Source organism: Gopherus evgoodei, unplaced genomic scaffold, assembly GCF_007399415.2.
Source record: "Gopherus evgoodei ecotype Sinaloan lineage unplaced genomic scaffold, rGopEvg1_v1.p scaffold_41_arrow_ctg1, whole genome shotgun sequence".
Classification (NCBI taxonomy): domain Eukaryota; kingdom Metazoa; phylum Chordata; order Testudines; family Testudinidae; genus Gopherus; species Gopherus evgoodei.
The window spans coordinates 1158904-1179980 of NW_022060062.1; the positions used below are offsets into that span (position 1 = coordinate 1158904).

The following is a 21077-nucleotide window of genomic DNA, read 5'->3' on the forward strand; positions in this document are numbered from 1 at the left end:
TGTCAGTCTTGCCTCTTGGACCCAGTAAAGACAAATGAGCTCAGGAGGTTTGTCCCTACTGCCCATGTCTACACATCCCCAAGCCATTCCGCCGCAGTACGGCCAGCTCTCTGCTCAAATGCTGCAGGGCCAGGGCTCAGCGGTGTCGTGGGAGGGAGGGAGCCCGAGACTGGAGGCTTGTCACGGAGTCCCTGGGCGATGCTCTGGAACTGCTCCCCACAAAGCCAGGCAGGACTTCGGGGAGCCTCCTCTCCCTTGGAGCAGACTTGTTCAGGGCAAGAAGCTCACATGGCTTCACCTCCTGGGTCTCTCCTTGGAGCATTCAGCATCCTCTGTCCCTCCGTGCACTTCCCACAGCGAGCCTGCCCCAGTGGGGTCCTGGGGAAGCCATAGGATCCTGCACGCCCACTTTGCAGTCAGATGTGACTCTCAGCCAGCTAGTAAAACAGGTTTATTCAACAGGAACAGAGCGAGGTGCAACGGTGGCACCTGATCCAGATTGTTCCACAAATAAAAACAGAACGGGCCTTAAATAAAGGGGGCACAGAATAAAAAACCTCAACAAGTGAAAAAGTTCTTCCCTCCAAACAGAATAGTCACAGGCACAAAAATGGCAACACCTACATGGAGACAATCTTGGGATGTCCATCCTCTAAACACGAACGTGCTACTCATCTCCGCCGGGGCTCCTGTGTGCGCGGAACAGAAGCCAGCCCCGCTTGGCAGCTCTGCTCCCGGCTTACTCTTTGGAAGGGTTACAAATCAACAGGACATGCCCTGCTAACTCACCCCACCCCTGTCCAGGACACAAACGAGGCCTCTGCTAAGGCTAAAAACCAGAAAAAAGATGAGACTTCGGAGTCTCGAGTTCAACTTGTTTAGGAAACGAGTCTGGGGAGTGCACGACAAGTCTCTGTGCTGGGCCTGCTAGTCCCGCTTGGCCTTCTTGCTGCTGTCACTGCCGTTCTCCTTCCCCACTGCCTGGGCCTCTGCTGCTGCCAGTTTCCATTTGCCACTGTCGGTGTGGGCTTGCGTGGAGCGTGGGTTGAAGCAGATAATGATGCAGGTCATGTTATCACAGCCGATGCCGTCCCCTGAGGCCTGGGGAGCCAAGCACTGATCCAGGAGCTGAGAGGGAACAAGACAAAGTTAAGAGCACATGAGGAGCAGCCAGTAGGACGCCAACCTCACACGCAGCCGAGCAGTCCAAGGTAGCTGCTCGCTCGCTGGCTGACTCCCGGCTCTGGGGCCAGCCCCAGGCTCCAGCTCCTCCCAGGGGAGGGAACGGGACAGCTCAAGGCAGTGCTCAGTGCCTTGGGAGGCCGGCAGGCAGAGCCAGCGATAGGCATGAGCAGACCAAGCAATTGCTTAGCACCCAGAGCACATCCAGGGGGCCCCCTGTTCATTATTAGTATGTGTTGGGGGGCATCCCTCATATATCCCGATGTGCTGACCACCTCTGCTGGCAGGGCCCTGGGCTACTCAGCACTGCCACCTGCTGGCTGTTCAGAACAACACTAGGAAGGCAAAAACAAAGAGGAGTCTTTGTGGCCCCTTAGAGACTAACAAATTTGTTCGGGCATAAGCTTTCGTGGGCTAGAACCCACTTCATCAGCTGCGTGCAGTGAAAAATACAGCAGCAGATATATATACAGCACATGAAAAGATGGGGGGAGTTGCCTTACCAAGTGTGGGGGGGTCAGTGCAAACGAGGCCAATTCAATCAGGGTGGATGTGGCTCATTCTCAAAAATCTCCCTGAACATTCAACAACAGACTTAAAAGTGGTCATTCTTCAACAAAAAAAACTTAAAAAAACAGACTTCAATGAGAAACTGAAGAACTGGAATTAATTTACAAATTGGACACCATCAAATTAGGCCTGAATAAAGTGGCTGGGTCACTACAAAATTTTTTTTCCCCCTCTGTTGATACACCTTCTTGTCAACTGTTGGGAATGGGCCACATCCACCCTGATTGAATTGGCCTCGTTAGCACCGACCTCTCGGTAAGGCAACTCCCATTTTTTCATGTGCTGTATATTTATACCTGCCTACTGTATTTTTCACTCCATGTATCTGATGAAGTACGTTATAGCCCACAAAAGCTTATGCCCAAATAAATTTGTTAGGCTCTAAAGTGCCAGCAGGACTCCTCGTAGTTTTGGCTGATACAGACGAACACGGCTACCCCTCTGAAACTAGGAAGCAGATAAAGTTGTTGGGTCCGTATGGATTTCATCACCACCCAGCAATGAGCCGGCCCCAGTAACTCTCCCTGCAGGGACTCACTGCCCAGCAAGCGTGCAAATGCCCAGCGAGCTGAGGAAGCCCATCCAGGAAAGGGCAGCTGGAATCAGGCTGCTTACCTCTTCTACTATGGAAGAGAGAGGCCTCAGGTCCCCGTTCTCATCCTTCTGGCTGATCTTGGCCTGGATGAAATCCACCACTTCCTGGCTGCTCATCACATTCCTGCCAGCAGAGCGAGTGACGGGTCAGAGTGGCTGGCAGGCCAAGGGAAGAGTGCCCTGCAGCTGACGGCAGGGAGGCCTGGTTCTGCTGTGCTATGGCGGAGAGCGCTGGCTCGCTGAATGGGAGGAGCAGGGTGCGCACCAAGACAGGTGTTAAAGGAGATCCCTTCGTTCAGGGGCCATGGGCACCGTGGAGCGCGCTGTGCCATCCTCTGCCCAGGGAATGGCGCCCCACTGAGGACAGCCTGCCTCGGACTCTTTGATGAGCTATCCCAGAGGCCCCTAACTCTTACTGAGGTGTCACGGGGATTTCCACCTGGCCTGCTGCCCCGTGCAAGGCTGGGGCAGGATCCATCCCATAGGGGCTTCTGATCCTCTGGTGCTCACCAGATTCCGTTGCATGCGATAACCATGAAGTCGTGTTCCTCATTTATTGTCAGCACCTTGATGTCGGGTAAGGCTGAGATCATCTGCTCTTCCGGGGGCAGATTCTTGTTCCGTTTGTAGAAGTGGTCGCCTGGCAAGAGGGGGGAAGTTCAGTGTGCCAGCACAGTCTCCTCCAGCTACACTGCCCTGACTGCTGGGGAGGGGCTGCCTGAGAACCCAGGCCAGCACTCCCGCAGGCAAGAGGGGACAACCGCCTCCCCCGTCGCAGACTGAGGTCTGTGTTTGAGCTGGAGCATGAGGCCAGCTGAGCAGAGCCTGGCACTTCACTGCGACAACACTGAAGAAGAGCGAGAACCCCAAAACAGTGTGTCCCCAGCCCAGCCACACATCTCCCCACCGCCTGTGCTTTTAGGAGCACAAACACAGACACTGCCCATGCGGACTAGACCGGGGTCCATTTAGTTCAGTGTCCTATCTCCGATGGGGGCCAGCGCCAGCTGCTTCAGGGGAAGGTGCAGCGACCAGGCAGCCTGCCCCAGGGGAAGGTTCCCCCAGCCCCAGTAGTTAGAGGATCATGCTCTGGGGCAAGAGGGTTCATGGCCAGTTCAGAACTCTGGTTTAAGGGTTAGTATTTCCTCTGATAATTCCAGATATTCCCCATTCCTAGAGAAATATCTAACTTCTCGCTGAATTCCTCTAGGCTCTTAGCCTCAGCTATTTCATGTGACGGGGAGTTCCAGAGGCTCCTTGTGCCTTTTCAGGGTCCCCATCATTTAAACAGACACTGATCTCCCTTTCTCTCGACCGTGCATTGCTTTAGAAACTTTAATCACGTCCCTCCTCATCCATCTCCTTTGCACGGGGACAAACCCCTCTGCACAGAAGAGATTTCCCCAAGTCCTTGACCGTTCTTGCTGCCCTTCTCTAACCCCTCTAGCTGTGCAACACCCTGTTTAGGAGGGTGATGAGAACCCTACATCGTGTTCAGATGAGCCCACACCACCCCATGCCTTATACATCCCAGTATCGTTTGCTTTTCTCACCACTCCTGGCTGACAGCTACCATGCCTTGGGCCCCATCTAAATCATTCATCACTCACAAACCCACTGTGAAGCAGGCAGTCTCCGTGCACGTGCCATCCCCCCGGCTGCAGGGTGCCCTGGCCAGCCTCCTGGATTCACTCACCGATTGCCCTGGAGAGGTTGAGACGCCCGTTCACTCTCCCATCCATGGTGACCTTGCCGCCGGCGTTGTTTATCCTCGCCAGCTCCAGCTCATCCTCCGGCTTGTGGTCATAGGACATGTCTACAGCTTTGCCACCCTCCGACACCACGCAGCGAGAGTCTCCAGCATTGGCTACGATCAGCTGTTTCCCGCGGATAAGGGCTACCACGGCAGTCGTCCCGCTGTCAGAGCCAGGCTGAGAGGCAAGGGGTTTGGTGAGACTTCTTCCCAGATACATAATGCCTCTAGCCCTAAAGGAGCTATTCAGGGAGAGAGAGTACAAACCAGCCCAGGAGCTCTTACAGGACATTGGCTGTACCAGACCTCGCCTTTCCAGGTGCAGGGCCCAAAGAGGGGGCCACCGCAGGAGGCGAGGGAAGGGGTATGAAAGGAACAGAGCATGGGTACGTTTTCCCAGGAGTGGGCCACCTCAGTTTAACACATTGTCCTAGGAACACCAGTGAGATCAATAGCATGGCCTGCAGCTGTCCTCTCCTTCAGCAACTCCAGCCTCAGCCTGCCCCAAGCAGGGGCTGCACTGCATTGTAGTGGCAAGGATGGAGGCTTCTGCAATCTCCATTTCACTGCACCTAGCTACAGGTCCTGCCCAGCTGCCAATGCCGTCCTCAGCCGGCCGGCTGGCTGGAGAGCTGCTAATTACTAGTGTTTGTTGTGTGCAGGTGAGACACACAGCCAGACTGGCTGATCCTGAGGAATTGCCATGCTGGTCTGCGGGATGTCCGATCAGATAAGCTAGCAGTGGAGTCCCCCTTTGCAGTATCTCCCCTGCTGCCCCACAGCCCAGGCCCCATTCCAAACCCTCCACCGCGTCCGGGTGGGAAGACACCTGCCTCAGGTTACATGCTCTGCTGCAGGAAAGCTGTGTAGAAAATCCATGGGCTGCACAGAGCCTCCATGGCCAAGGGGCATTCTCTGGCTCCCAAGTGACCCACAGGTGCTCCCCGGCACAGGACTAACAAAGAACCTAGAGAAGGCAGAAATGGGATGTGCACCTCCTTTTTCCGCTTCATGCGTGGTAACATTATCTTTTCCTCTTTGTCCTCATCCTCCTCAATCTCTTCTGTGTCACCTTCATCCTCTTCATTCTCTGCCTTCTCACTGCTGTAGCCATCCTCATCCTCACTGCACTCCTATAGAAACGAGAGACACCATGAGAGAGCAGAAGTGCCCGGCTCCGAGGGCACAAGCCCCTCCGGGAGGATGGACAAGATGAGCTCAGCAAGAGGGAGCCGATGACCCAGCAGGTCGTCTCTCTCTCTCTGCTGCATATGAGCTGGGCAGCAGGTAGCAGCTCCCAGCTCATGCACTGGACAGACCACAGTGTCTGCAGCACCCTCCTTCCACAGGCCCACTGTGAGGCAGTGCGGACACAGGCACCAGCCCGTAAATCCCACCTTGACGGTAGGCCTGGGGTGGCCCGATGCTCTCACAGCCCTTAAAGAATGTGGGGGTGGGGGGAGAGAGAGAGAGAGAGTCCTTCTCCACCTCCACCTCCAGGAACGGCAGCTGCCTCCAAGCTCTGGCGCCTACTCCACTGTCGTCCTCCTCGTTACCCTCATCTGACTCATCCTTGCTCCATCTGTGGTGGAGGAAATGCCCGTGGCCTCGTCATCTGGCTTCCTGTTCTTCTTCTCCCTGTGCTTGGCCAGCTCCCCCGGGCTGCTTTCTCCATTCACACTCACCTCCCTGCCATGCTCCTGGCCCATCTCCCCGGCCGGAGCAAGTGGCTTGTTTCTGAGGTTCTTGATGCAGTTCTGTCCATAGCGGGTCAGCGGCTCCTCTATGGTCATTGTGGCTTCTTCATGCCAAAGAGCCACTTCCTCGTTGTCAACTGCAAGAGAAAGGGGAAGTCAGAGCAGGAAACGCCACCTGTGGGGTGGCAGCAGCAGCATAGGTTTGGATCCAAGCTGCACTAGCCAAGAGATACCTGATGTTGCAGCAGTGCCCGCACTGGGCTGGGCATTCCACACACACGAGACAGCTGCCCCCACCCAGCTCCCAGACCAAGCAGTCGGGAAGGCGACCATCACACTCACACAGCTGATAGGCACAGCGCACACACTGGGCTGCATGGACACACAGCAGCCAGCTCCCAGCTGCTAAGCCAGGTGAAGCTCGCTGGCCAACGTCATGGACACAGTGGCCATCAAGGAGGGATTCGCCAATGGAAGCTCAGCTCGAGGAGCTGGGGGTGAGCTCGCAAGTGAGAACAGCTGGTGCTGGCCAAGCGTTTGGGTTTTGTTTGAAGGTCTGTGGTGATGCCGAGTGCTGGGACACTGGCTGGTCTGTTTCCTTGCACAGATCCGACACCACAGACGGGAAAGGCTAAGCTTCGAGGGCCAAGTCGCTCCGGAGGGCTCTGGCACAGGTCGCTCACCCACCTGAGAACCAGGCGCTGGGGCCTTGGGGAAACGTGAGATGCTAAGACACACCCTTCCCAAACACCAAACTGGGGCCAGCAGTTCAAGGGGGAATCTTGCTGCTTCCCTGAAGCTGCCGTTTTGCTAGTTTTAACTTAACTAGTCAGCTCAAAGATGGGAAGTGAAACGACTCTACCCAGAGTGCTGCCAGATGCAGAAAGCAAACTAAAGGGCTTCCCCCCCAGGTTTAGAAACCCGGGTGTCCCCAGCATTCGCAGAAAAATGCCGGGATCCAGTGCGGGTGCCGCTTTACGTTCACTCGAAGGCTGGCAGCGAGTAATTCTGGTTTCCTGTCTGGGCCTTTGCTCCTTGCCCTGATAGACATGCCCAAGCGGGAAAGCACATCTGCTTCTTTGAGTGAAAAAGGCAGAGTCTTGGGCCAGTCACCGGGGGGGGGGAGGAGGGGGGGGCTTGAGTTCACCTCCGTCCCACCACTTGTCCATCCGTCCACGACTCACCCCACCCTGGAGCTACAAGCTTGGGACACTGCTGCCCATTTCACTGACACCACATCTCAGCTCAGACCCGTACTGCCATGGCGCAGAAAGCTCGAACCCTTGGCTGGAGCAGAGCACCTGTTGCAGATACGCCCAAGGGAGGGGTCCACGGAAGGCGTGTGTCAGTTAAACAAGCAAGCTTGCCAAAACAGCTCTGACTCCACCATGCCAGCCCGGGAGGCGCCTCGAGGAGAGCGCTAAGTTAGCTCCAGCTGCACTCTGTTTAACTGGCTCCTTTAAAGAGCAAACCCTTCCCCAGCAGTCACTGTCCTGCCCCCCCCCCCCAAGGCTGGCGGCCAGCACCTCAGTGCTCAGCCTCAGATACTGGCTGGGCACATGCTTCACTTACCATCATCTTCATCAGCTACTTTCTCTTTCTTCTCGTCGAAATCCTGGGGCCGCCCAGCGATCTGAGCGAGCTCCTTAATCACCTCCTCTGTGGTCAGCTTGGCATCGATGGCCAGGAAGGCATCCTCCAGGGCCTACGGACAAACAGACACCACAGGGGCTGCATGCTGTTCAGGGGAGTGCCTGCCCACCCTCCCTGCCCTCTCTCAGCAGCACTGGGATCCCATCACGACCCCAGCCCCTTCAGGAGAATCACTGAGGTGACTGGCCACGTTTGCCAGAGAGCACATGGGGCAGACAAGATGGCACTGGGGAGGGTCAGCATAAGAACAACCCCTTGTTCCTATAGGTCACTGGCTTTGCCAGACTGGCCTGTGCTCAGGATATGCCGCCTAATGCCTCTTCTCTGAAAGCTCCACTCTGCCATCGCTGAGAGTCTCAAAGGGCTGCATTTCTCTCACCTACACTGCTGCCCATCAGTCCAATTCCTGCATTGATCCAGGAGGAGACTGAAAACCAGGGCAGCTCTGTGGGGATATGGAGAGCAGAGAGGGGGACTCTGCAGCGACACAAGGCATGAGCCAGAAATGAGCACGGCCTCTCAGTAACTTCAAGGGAGCTAAAGGAGGGAGGTGGAACAGTTAAACAACAAGGCCAACAGCTAGTGAGCAGAAGACCCAAAGTGGAAAAAGGAAGAAAGCTTCCCTGGGAGACTAACCAGGCCTTGGGACTGCCTACGAGGGAGGGGCTGGGCAATCCCAGGTGACACCGGGATCTGGGTGGGGACTAGACACCCAGAGAAGCCTGTTCTCCTGTCTTGATGCCGACACTTATCCACTGCAGTGCCAGGCTCTTACCTTCTGTAGTTTGCCTTCCTTGTAAGCCTTCTGCTCCTTGATTATCTCCGGGAGATACTTGGCACAATACAGGGCAACCTCTGCCCCTGAAAGAGAGCAGAGGCTGCTTGAAAATCCTGCTCCTCCCAGTGGCCCTGGGCACAGAGCGAGCTGAGCTGACAGCCCCGAGGGAAATCTGGGGACTCCAGCCAGGAAGGAGGTCAGTGCAGGAGGAGGAGACAGCAACCAGCTGCAGAGCAGAGGTCGCTAGTGGGATATCTCAGGGTTTGGCGCAGGGCCTCCACTTCCCAAGGAGCTGCACCACTGAGGTGGGAGGACTTGCTGCTGCCACTGGAGACAGCATCAGTATGACAAGCCCTGGGACCCCAGCAAATCTCCAAGGCTTTTCATCCTTCATTGGGGCTGGCCAGGTTCCAAGGGACTCCACTGTTCTCAGGCCAGTCCCACCTGGAGAGCCGAGCTTTGATATTGCAGCAGGGGAAAGGGGGCTAATGCTCAGTGCAGATAATCTGGGAGGTGCCATGTTTCCAGCATGCAGGGGGCAGCCAGTGAGTGTTCACATACAGGAGCGCCTGCCCCAGCGCAAGAGGAAGGAGATGCTACAATTAACGAGGGAGACTGTGGTCCTAATGGGCAGAGCGGAGTCCTACTGGGAGAGGAAGGAAAGAAATGCAGGAGGCGACGATAGGAGAAGCAAGCCACAGGGCCAGACACGGAAGAAGGAGAAATTCTCTGAGTTGCGTGTAACAGACCCACGGCCTGCACATAAGCATACAGATTATTTCACTCCTGAACCAGCTGTCAGCTGCTTGACATCACGACTCCTCCTTGGGGGTGCCTGGGTAACCAGTGCAGCCAGGCAGACCACAGGGCCATGGTTCAGACGACAGGTGGGCCCCCCTAAGAGAAGACGGCACTGACATGGCAGCAGTGATCACTAACTCCTGGAGTTCAGCTCATCCAATGGGACTTGGCAGAATGCACAGAGGGGCAGGGAAGCAGCCCAGTGAAAAGCTCTGATGGGAGAGGTGAGGAGCAGCCCCTCTGGTCTGGAAGGGAAGGGCCAGAGATCTGAGTGGGAGAAGGAACCAAACTGGGAATGGAGAAGGGGGAGGCAGCCAAACAAGAACATGCCAAGAATGCAGGGAAAGGAGAAGGGCAGCGAGAATGCAGGGTCCCCCCAAGGTAATGGCACTGTTAGGGGAAGTAAGGAATGAATGGCAAACACACAGCTCTTTCAAACCTGCCTGGAGCGAGAGAAGAAACTGGGCAACTGGCAAGGAATGGAAACCCTGTGAAAACAGCTTTGGCAAAAGGGGATGCATCAGAAGTTGGATGATGCAGACCCGTCCGGTCAGACCATATTCACCCTGAGCGGCAGAGAGAATCAGCAGCCCCATTTCAAGTCTGTTCCAGAGTGGGGATTGGAGCCTGGCCCTCCCACATCCCCGGTGAGTGCTGTAACCATTGAGCTAGAAGATAGCGTGGGGGAAAGGGATCAACAACAGTGAAACAGACAGTGACCATCTTGGGGTGGCGACTTTAAAAGGGTGAACAGGATGTCCCAGGTAACCACAGGCCTATCAGACAGACATCAGTCCTGGCCAGAACAAAAGAACAGCTGATACAGGACTCAGTTTATAAAGCATTAAAGGACAGTGCACCACATGACTAGAATGTAATGCTGATTTTTAAAATGGGCTCCAGAAGCAATCCCGGTCAGTGGTTACAGCACTCCACAAACTAGCAGAAATCATAGTAAAGAACAGAACTATCAAATACCGAGTTAAACACAGGCAATTGGGGAAGAATCCACACAGCTTTTCTAAAGGGAAATCAGGCCTCACCAATCTATTAGAATTCTTTGAGGGGGTCAACAAGCATGTGGCCAAGAGAGATCCAGTGGTTAGAGCGTACCTGGACTTCCAGAAAGACTTTGACAAGGTCCCTCACCAAAGACTTTTAAGGAAAATTATGCTGTGGCTACACAAGAGAGCACTAATGCAGCTACACCACTCCAGAGAGCTCTCCTGTCGGCTTAACTACTCCAGCCCCTGCAAGCTCTCCCGACAACACAGCACTGCCCACACCGGCATAAGTTATGGCACTCAGGAGGGTGGCTAATTCAAACCCATGAACAACATAACTTATGTTGACTTAAGCTGTAGTGTAACCAGAGCCTAAACTGTCATGGGATTAGAGGGAAGGTCCTCTCATGGATCAGTAACTTGTTAAAAGTCAGGAACAAAGGGTAGGAATAAATGGTCAGTTGTCACAATGCACAGAGATAAACAGCGGGATCCCCCAAGGATCTGTACAAAGACCTGTGCTGTTTAATACATTAACTGCTGATCTGGAAGAAAGAGTGAACTGTGAAGAGGAAAAGTTTGCAGATGATACAAAGTTACTCGAGATAGTTAAGTTCAAAGCTGACTACAAAAAGTTCTAGGGGGAATCTCACAAAACTGGGTGATTCAGCAGGGAAATTTGAGCAGATGAAATTCAACACTGATAAGTGCAAAGTAACGCATGATGGGTTCAAAATTAGCTGTTATCACTCAAGAAAGATCTTGGAGTCACAGTGAATAGTTCTCCGAAAACTTCAGCTCAATGCGCATCAGCGGTCAAAAAGCTTAACAGAATGGTAGAAACCATTAGGAAAGTGATAGAAACTAAGACTGAAATTATCATAATGCCCCATAGTAAGTACATGGCAAATCCACACCTTGAATACTGTGTCCAGTTCTGGTTACCCCATCTCAGAAAGGATATAATGGAACTAGAAAAGGTTCAGAAAAGTGGAACAAAGATAAAATCATGCCTGGTGTGAAGAGAGTGAATAATGAAGTGTTATTTACCCTTTTCCACAATATAAAAACCAGGAGTCACCCAATAAAATTAACAGGTAGCAGGATGAATACAAAACAAGAGGAAGTACCTTTTCACACAATGCACAATTCACCTGTGGAACTCATTGCCAGGGCCAAAGTAGAACTGGGCTCAAAAAAATAAATAGCGAAGTTTATGGAGGACAGGTCCATCAATGGCTATTAGCCAAGATGGTCAGGGACGCAACGCAACCCTTGGGGCAACCTTAAAGTTTTGACTGCCAGAAGCCAGCAGGGGAAGACAGGATGGATCACTAACTACCTTGTTATGTGCACTCCCCATGAAGCTCCAGTATGGACAACTGTAAGAGACAGGCTACTGTGCTAGAGGGACCATGGCTGACACTACGTGGCAGTTTTTACATAATATAATTAATGCAAATCAACATGGGTTTATGGAAAATAGATCCTGTCAAACTAACATGCTATTTTTGATGAAATGACACATTTGGCTAATAATATCCCGCCTTGCCTGACTGTTACTTACTAGTTTGAAACATTAGAGATTCAGAAAGATTTGGAGAGCCTGGATGGATGTCTGGTCCCTCTCCGTCCGGAAAGCGAACAACAACCCAAACAAAGAGCACAAACGAAAGACTTCCCTCCCTCAAGATTTGAAAGTATCTTGTCCTCCTATTGGTCAGGTGTTAGCCAGGTTTACTGAGCTTCTTAACCCTTAACAGGTAAAAGAGACATTAACCCTTAACTACCTGTTTATGACACCTCATTCAACTCTTTCAACACCTCTGCTGCCATGAACCCTCCAAAAAACTGACAGCTGCTAGGCTGCTGGTGTGCAGAGACCCCTGCCCCTCAGGCTCACTAATGCTGTCTCTCTGTTCCCTTGCAGACCCATCTGGCTGGGTCTCTCTTGGCCTGACTTCAACTGTAAGCTCTTTGGGGCAGGAGTCATTTTTTTGTTCCATGTCTAAAGCGCCTAGCACAGGGGTGCTGGCCATGACGGAGGCGTGTAGCTGCTATGGCAACATGAAACATGCCAATACTACTAACAACATGAAACTCAATGACAATTCATGGGGAGGCTGAGAATTCCCGGGTTCGGTTTCAAAGTGAGCACCCTGCTGGGACACAGCAGCAAGAGGCAGAGCAGGCTTGCACTTACGACAGGGACTCCATGGTGACCTTGGCCAGGCAGACAGCACGTGACTTTGGACAGACATGTCCAGCACCCAAACACCACCTGAACTCAAAGGCACTTCCAAAAAGTCCTTGATCCATCTCTGTTCCGCCCCCTACCAGCCAGAGGATAACAACTCTGTCTTACCTGGCAGGGCTGTTGCAAGGTGTGAGCTGCTCAGATACGACTGGGGAGGGGCGGAAGGGGGCAAATAAATAAATGTTATTGTCTGCAGGCTCGAGTGGATGTCACTGTATTGGTTACACCGCAAGTAGAGCGGCCAGGCCATGTTTCTGCACAGAGGTGGAGTCTGCAGCCACAGAATACGTGCATTTTGATTGGAAACCGACCCTGGACAAAATCCATCTACCCAGGCATTTACAGAAAGCTTAGTTCCATGGAGACTGTGGCCCATGTATCTAGTACTGGCTTAGCTGGGCGTGCGGAGGGGAAGGGACTAGCTCAGTGGTTCTTCACGTTTTGCACTGGTGACCCCTTTCATACAGCAAGCCTCTGAGTGCCATCCCCCTTATACATTAAAAACACTCTTGGTCTCTAAGGACACAGGCTTCAGTCTGACATGGGAAGTGGGGCACGGGCAGCAGCATCAAGGCAAGGACCTTCAGCTACAGTCTAGAAACTAAAGCAGGATCAAGGCCATCAACTGCAGAGCCCCCCAGAGCAGCTTGCAAACCCAAAGCCATCCCCGCACCGCAGAACTGGAAGTGCCCCTTCCTCTAGGACCTGCTCTGTGTATGAAGAAACGTTCACGTAAAAAATAATCTGACACATCAGAAAAGGGAAGACAAATAAACAGGGACAAGTTTTTAAAGTGCTTGTACACAAATGCTAGAAGTCTAAATAATAAGATGGGTAACTAGAGTGCCTTGTGTTAGAGGAGGATATTGATATAATAGGCATCACAGAAACCTGGTGGACTGAGGACAATCAATGGGACACAATCATTCCGGGGTACAAAATATATAGGAAGGACAGAACAGGTCTGGGGGGGTGGGGGAGAGGTAGTGGAGTGGCACTGTATGTGAAAGAAAATGTAGAATCAAATGAAGTCAAAATCTTAGGTGAATCCACATGTTCCATAGAATCTCTATGGATAGTAATTACATGCTCTAATAAGAATATAACATTAGGGATCTATTATCAATGACCTGACCAGGACAGTGACAGTGATGATGAAATGCTAAGGGAGATTAGAGAGTCTAACAAAATAAAGAACTCAATAACAGTGGAGGATTTCTATTATCCCCATATTGACTGGGTACATGTCACCTCAGGACGAAATGCAAAGACAAAATTTCTCAACACCTTAAATGACTGCTTCTTGGAGCAGCTGGTACGGGAACACACAAGGGAAGAGGCAACTCTCGATTTAGTTCTGAGTGGAGTGCAAGAGCTGGTCCAAGAGGTAACTATAACAGGACCACTTGGAAATAGTGACCATAATACAGTAGCATTCAACATCCCTGTGGGAGGAAGAACATCTCAACAGCCCAACACTGTGGTATTTAACTTCAGAAAGGGGAACTAGGCAAAAATGAGGAGGTTAATTAAACAGAAATTAAAAGGTACAGTGACTAAAGTGAAATCCCTGCAAGCTGTGGGCGCTTTTTAAAGACACCATAATAGAGGCTCAACTTCAATGTATACCCCACATTAAAAAACACAGTAAAAGAACTAAAGAAGAGCCACCGTGGCTTAACAACCACGTAAAAGAAGCAGTGAGAGATAAAACGGCATCTTTTAAAAAGTGGAAGTCAAATCCTAGTGAGGTAAATAGGAACATAAACACTGCCAAATTAAGTGTAAAAATGTAATAAGAAAAGCCAAAAAGGAGTTTGAAGAACAGCTATCCAAAAACTTCAAAGGTAATTAAATGTTTTTTTACGTACATCAGAAGCAGGAAGCCTGCTAAACAACCAGTGGGGCCCCTTGATGATTGAGATAGAAAAGGAGCGCTTAAAGACGATAAAGTCATTGCGGAGAAACTAAATGGATTCTTTGCTTCAGTCTTCACATATGAGGATGTTAGGGAGATTCCCAAACGTTAGTTGGCTTTTGTAGGTGACAAATCTGAAGAATTGTCACAGATTGAAGTGTCACTAGAGGAAGTTTTGGAATTAATTGACAAACTTAACATTAACAAGTCACTGGGACCAGATGGCATTCACCCAAGAGTTCTGAAAGAACTCAAATATGAAATTGCGGAACTACTAACTATGGTTTGTAACCTGTCCTTTAAATCAGCTTCTGTACCCAATAACTGGAAGATAGCTAATGTAGCTAGAGGTGATCCCAGCACTTACAGACTGGTAAGTCTAACGTCAGCAGTGGGCAAATTAGTTGAAACAACAGTAAAGAATAAAATTGTCAGAGACACAGAAGAACATAAATTGTTGGGCAAAAGTCAACATGGTTTCTCTAAAGGGAAATTGTGTCTTACTAATCTATTAGAGTTCTCTGAAGGAGTCAAACAAACGTGTGGACAAAGTGGACATAGTATACTTATATTTCCAGAAAGCCTTTGACAAGGTCCCTCACCAAAGACTCTTACGTAAATTAAGCTGTCATGGGATAAGAGGGAAGGTCCTTTCATGGACTGAGAACTGGTTAAAAGACAGGGATCAAAAGGTAGGAATTAATGGTAAATTCTCAGAATGAAGAGGGGTGACTAGTGGTGTTCCCCAAGGGTCAGTCCTAGGACCAATCCTATTCAACGTATTCATAAATGATCTGGAGAAAGGGGTAAACAGTGAGGTGGCAAACTTTGCAGATGATACTAAACTGCTCAAGATAGTTAAGACCAAAGCAGACTGTGAAAAACTTCAAAAAGATCTCACAAAACTAAGTGATTGGGCAACAAAATGGCAAATGAAATTTAATGTGGAGAAATTTAAAGAAATGCACATTGGGAAAAATAACCCCAACTATACATACAATATGATGGGGGCTAATTTAGCTACAACGAGTCAGGAAAAAGATCTTGGAGTCATTGTAGATAGTTCTCTGAAGATGTCCATGCAGTGTGCAGAGGTGGTCAAAAAAAGCAAACAGGATGTTAGGAATCATTAAAAAGGAGATAGAGAATAAGATTGAGAATATATTATTGCCCTTATATAAATCCATGGTACGCCCACATCTCAAATACTGTGTACAGATGTGGTCTCCTCATCTCAAAAAAGATACACTGGCACTAGAAAAGGTTCAGAGAAGGGTAACTAAAATGATTAGGGGTTTGGAGAGGGTCCCACATGAGAAAAGATTAAAGAGGTTAGGACTCTTCAGCTTGGAAAAGAGAAGACTAAGGGGGGATATGATAGAGGTCTATAAAATCATGAGTGGTGTGGAGAAAGTGGATAAGGAAACGTTATTTACTTGTTCCCATAATATAAGAACTAGGGGCCACCAAATGAAATTAATGAGCAGCAGGTTTAAAACAAATAAAAGGAAGTTCTTCTTCACACAGTGCATAGTCAACTTGTGAAACTCCTTGCCTGAGGAGGTTGTAAAGGCTAGGAATATAACAGGGTTTAAAAGAGAACTGGATAAATTCATGGAGGTTAAGTCCATCAATGGCTATTAGCCAGGATGGGTAAGGAACGGTGTCCCTAGCCTCTGTTTGTCAGAGGGTGGAGCTGGATAGCAGGAGAGAGATCACTTGATCATTACCTGTTAGGTTCACTCCCTCTGGGGCACCTGGCACTGGCCACTGTCAGTAGACAGGATACTGGGCTGGATGGACCTTTGGTCTGACCCAGTACAGCCACTCTTATGTTCTTACGCACGTGCTCACCTCAAAGTGGTGACCCTCAAACCGCTCCCCTGCCCAGCTGGAAAAACAGCCTCAGTCCTGGAATGCCTCCTGTGGACCCTTGAAGCCCAACTCCCACCAGAAGGAGGTTGTCCAGATCCCACTGTGCCAACCCAGTGCCCTTCTTCCCACAGCCATTGGCAGCCTCAGTCCGCACTTTGCCCCAGAGAACACTTCTCAAGAAAAAGCAGGGTTTTTACAGCCAGAGCAGTTTGCCCTGAAGGGGCAGCCACTGCAGCAGACCAGAGCAGGCCCCTGCGAGAAGCTGCCCAAGTACAATTCCCTGGAAAGAGCAAGGGGAGCAGTTACCTCCATGTCCATCGTAGACAGAGAACAGGGCCGTCTCACTGTCTAGCTCTGGAATGCAGTTGTGCGCATCCTGAAAGAGAAAGCACCAAGTCAGAGTGCTGGGGTTGCACTGGCTCCCAGCAGCTGACCCAGCATGAACGGTGCTCAGGGGCAGGGAAATATGGTACCAGCACAGACACGCTCACATTGCACACCTGGAGATTTCCCACTCACACGCTGTTCTCAGAAAACCAGAGAAGGGCATGAACAGTAAGAAGCAGCTGCTACAGTAGCACAGCCACATGCCACTATAGCGCAGACGCTTCTTCCAGTGACAGAAGGGGTGTTGCTGTCGCAGGAACTCCACTTCCCTTAGTGATGGTATCTAGGCTGATGGAAGCAGTCCTTCATTGACCTACCTATGTCTGCCCCAGAGAGTGACTTAGCGCAACTACAGCAGGCAGGGGGGTGAATTTCACACTCCTGAGACCCCCCCCCAGACCCACAGCACACGCTCCATCTACAGCTCACCAGAGCAGCTCGCTCTTCCTGGAAGGGGCATGCAACTCTTCAGCCTTCTGCTGTGCACAGCAACCTCTGCACTCCTCCAGACTGAGAGCTCTTTAAAATGGTAACTTGGGATTCTGCCAGTCTGGAGCCAGACTCCAGCCCTATCCATCCAGACTCCCGTCACTGTACCATCCGAGGGTCTTTATCCTCACACTCCCTTGTGCGGCAGGATGGGGCTACTGGCCGCATTGTACAGATGGGAACGGAGGCCCAGGGAGACCAAGTGCTTATCTACACAAGGAAATGTACTGGCATGACTACACCACCATAGCACACCAGGAGAACAACAGTGGTAGCATCATACTGGTAGTTATGCCAGTAAGTTTCCCCATGTAGACAAGCCCCAAAGGACGTGGCCAAAGTCAAACAGGGAGTCTGTGGCCCCTCCCACTGCCTGGCTCCTTTCCCCAGTTCATAAGCAGCCCAGATCCATGCACACTGGAGTGTCACCTGCTCCAGTCATACCTGACAGGAGGGAGAGTGTCCCGCTGACTACTGAGAGCAGAAAGTGGTACGGGAGCACCACCACACTCCCCAGGCCCTTGTAGGGGATCTCTGCACACCTGGGCTAGAGGCCTTTCCCCTCTCTCTAGCCTGAGTGTGCCAAGCCTTTCCTGGGCATGCCCCATGCGGCTGGGTAACGGCGTGCTGGCCTCAAATGAGCTGAAGGGTAGGCCGAGGAGTCTAGAACTGACACTGTCCCCTAGTGTTCTCTGTGCACTGGAGCGAATCAGAAACAGTGTTACGGAAATCCCACCTCCCAGGCAGGCATCTCTGCCATGGCACTGGTGTCAGAATCCTGCTCATTCTCCGGCCGCCCACGGAACCTCTCAGGTGAGCCAGCAGAAAGGGTGGCCCACCAAGGGGACTGTTTGACACAAAAATGAAATCCTTTCTGGCCTTTATCTATAGGCACTCAGACACTGAGGTAACGAGCATGGGACAATCACCTATACAGAGCAGAACATCACAGAACAGCAGACAAGGGCTCATGACCAAATTCCTTCCCCTCCCCAGATCTGGGCCAGGAACAGCAGCTGGCAGTGACTTGGGCTGAATTTGAAGCACAGAATGTGCCTTTCAAACTAACAGTTCTCTGGCTGGTGCTCACTGGGCAAGCAGGGGAGGCTGGGGTTTCCATGCAGGTGACCATCATTTTTCAGCACTAATCCGCCGTCTCTTCTAACCTTAGAGGCTGGGGAGCCAGGGGGAATGGGCAGCTCCCTGTGCTCTGCTCCACTTCCAATTCCAGAATGGAAGGTGGAGGGAAGGAAGTGAGGAAATAGGCTGATCCAATGCATCCAACAGGTTGTGATGGTTATCTGAATGCCACTGGGGGAGTTCTGTTGGGCTGGCCCAAGAACTCCAGGACAGGCACGTTTACACTGGCACAGCAGATTAAACCCTATGTTAGGCTGATAGGAAGTGCACAGGTAAACACTCAAAAACCAGGAAATGCCAGAGGAACTTGAATTTGGCATGGGTCCTTCCTTTACTGCAGCTTTATTTTTATGGTATAGCAGAGAGACTAGAGAGGAGAGTCGCCCCTGCAAAAAGACTTGGTTTATTTCTGTGGAAGTATCAGGAAAGCTGTGTCCTGGCACTTTTGCCAGGGGACTCCTTGGAGGACTGAAACATGGCCTGGAAGTTCTCAGCCCTTAACCACAGCGGTAGGGGGGGCTGGATCCTTAGTAAGAGAGTTTGCTTCCACTCGGCATTAATGCAAACAGAGAGAATCAGCACCCCTTCATCTAGTGGTGATGGCACTGTGCCAGCAGGTCCCCAGCAGACAGCTTGGCAGGGAATTCAGAGAGGAGCCACACATGCCCCAGGCTGGAGAAAGTGGCTGAGGGTGTGAGACGAGGGGAATCCCCCTAGCTCTGCAGAAGGAGAAGGGAGGGAAAGGCACAGGAGACCCCTGGGGATGGGTCACTATCAGTCTGCGGAGGCTTATGGGGAGGGAGAGAATAAAATGTACCAAGCAGCAGTTAAGGGTCCCGCGCCGCGCCCCCTCCCATCTCTCCTCCCTCCCTCCCACTGAGGGCCCCGCGCGGCTCCCCGTCTCCCCACGCCGCTCCCCCCCCCCCGCTCCCCGTCTCCCCTCCTGCCCCCCGGCTCCCCACGCCGCTCCCCCCCAGCTCCCCGCGCGGCTCCCCGGCTCCCCCCGCCGCTCTCCCCGCCCCCCGGCGCCCCACGCCGTTCCCCCGCCAGCTTCCCCTCCCGCCCCCCGGCTCCCCACGCCGCTCCCCCCAGCTCCCCACGCCGCTCCCCAACTCCCCTCACCTCCATTGAGCCCAGCCAGCCCTCCATGGCGCTGTAGCCGAAGTGCAGCGGGCGCGGCCCAGCCCGGGCCCCGGGCCCCGTCCCCCGAGCTCTTCACCGTGTGGGGCTTGGACAGGGAGCCGCCCATGATGCGGGGGCGGGCGGGAGGCGGAACCAGCGCGACCGCAAGCGACAGAAAGAGAGACGCCGAGGGACGGAGCGCGCGCCGGAGGCCAGTCTGCGCACGCGCGCGAGGAGGGCGGGAACGGAACTCTGAGTCTTTGGGAGCGGCCGCGCTCCTCCCCCACGTGCATCCCGCTCCTTCCCCCACGTGCATCCCCTCCTGCCCCCATGTGCACCCCCCGCTCCCTGGGGGGGGGCCTGTGCGCGCTCCTCTCCCCACGTGCATCCCCCTCCTGCCCCCATGTGCACCCCCCGCTCCCTGGGGGGGGCCTGTGCGCGCTCCTCTCCCCACGTGCATCCCCCTCCTGCCCCCATGTGCACCCCCGCTCCCTGGGGGGGGGCCTGTGTGTGCTCCTCTCGCCACGTGCATCCCCCTCCTACCCCCAGTGCACCTCCTGCTTCCTGGGGGGGCCTATGTGCGCCCCTCTGCCCACGTGCATCCCCCTCCTCCCCCCATGTGCACCCCCTGCTCCCTGGGGGGGCCTGTGCGCGCCCCACCCCCCACATGCATCACCCTCCTGCCCCCACGTGCACCCCCCACTCCCTGGAGGGGTCTGTGCACACCCTCCCCCCCACGTGCATCCCCTTCCTCCCCCCATGTGCACCCCCCGCTCCCTGGGGGGACGTGTGCGTGCCCCTCCCCCCACGTGTATCCCCCTTTCCCCCACGTGCACCCCCCACTCCCTGGGGGGGTTGTGCGTGCCCCTCCCCCCACATGCATCCCCCTCCCCCCATGTGAACCCCCCCCCAAGTGCAGTCTTCACCCCCGGGGACCTGTGTGCTCCCCTCCCTTCGTCTCGGAGACCTTGTGTGTGCTCCTCATCTCCCATGTGTCCCCCCAGGGACCATGTGTGTGACCCCTCAGACCATGTGCATCCTCTGCCCCTGTGGCCCTGTGTGTGTACCCTTGGGGGCCCTTGTATGCCCCTTCCCACTGTGTGTATCATCCAGCTCCTTGGGGACTGTATGTGTGCCCCCTCCCCTCATGTGCACCCCTGGGGACCTGGCCATAGGCTCCTGTATGCATGCCCCCAGGGCCCATGGGCTGTTTTTGCATTCAGGATACCATGTCCCTGGAATTGCAGTGGCCATGGGAGAGCTGGCACAGGTGCGGCTTGGGGCCTGCTATAGAGACACCTGACCTGACTAGCTTGAGAGTCAGAAGGCAATCCTGCCCGCTGCAGCAGAATCCATCCCTTTTACAGCGGAGTAAGGCAACTTGGCTTCCAGTCTCCCCATGAGGCGTCTGAGCGTCAGCTCATCCAGGCAGCACAGGACTTGCAGCTTTCTGCATGTTTGGAAACTTCCTAGCATTTTGTGGGTGCTACTGGGAATAAATATACTAGAGAGGGTGCAGTTCACAATCCAGAGAGAAACTGTGTTTGGTTGATACCTAATTCCAGCCTTTCGGAGAAAGCCCTGGCACAGGGCTTCAGTGAAAGGCTGATAAACTTCCCAAACCAGAGAGACCCGCCAAAGAGCGGACTGGAGACCTGATGAGTCAGAGATTTCTCATGGAGAGGGGAAAGCTTTTATGTGGTCCCTGAACCCTTGCAGGCTTTCATGCATCAGGAAATGGCACAAACCCAATGTGTTTGATCAGCGGGTCACATTTAAGATGAAAGACTAAAAGTCTCTTGGTACCACTGAAGCAACCGGTGTCACGGAGTGTGGGGGAGTCTGGGCCTGCACCCC

At 52.9% G+C, this 21077-nt stretch overlaps 1 protein-coding gene across 1 annotated transcript; it reads right to left on the reverse strand.

The window, feature by feature from the left end:
• Positions 1 to 434: 434 nt before the first annotated feature.
• LOC115642557 (protein phosphatase 1G-like) lies at positions 435 to 19424 on the reverse strand. Its single transcript, XM_030546183.1, is given in 11 exon segments — positions 435 to 1128; positions 2368 to 2470; positions 2857 to 2986; positions 4043 to 4277; positions 5095 to 5232; positions 5785 to 5933; positions 7369 to 7501; positions 8225 to 8310; positions 16389 to 16458; positions 19221 to 19280; positions 19282 to 19424. Coding segments are annotated over 11 exon segments (1371 nt in total). The 5' UTR covers positions 19348 to 19424; the 3' UTR covers positions 435 to 927.
• Between the last annotated feature and the right edge of the window lie 1653 nt (positions 19425 to 21077).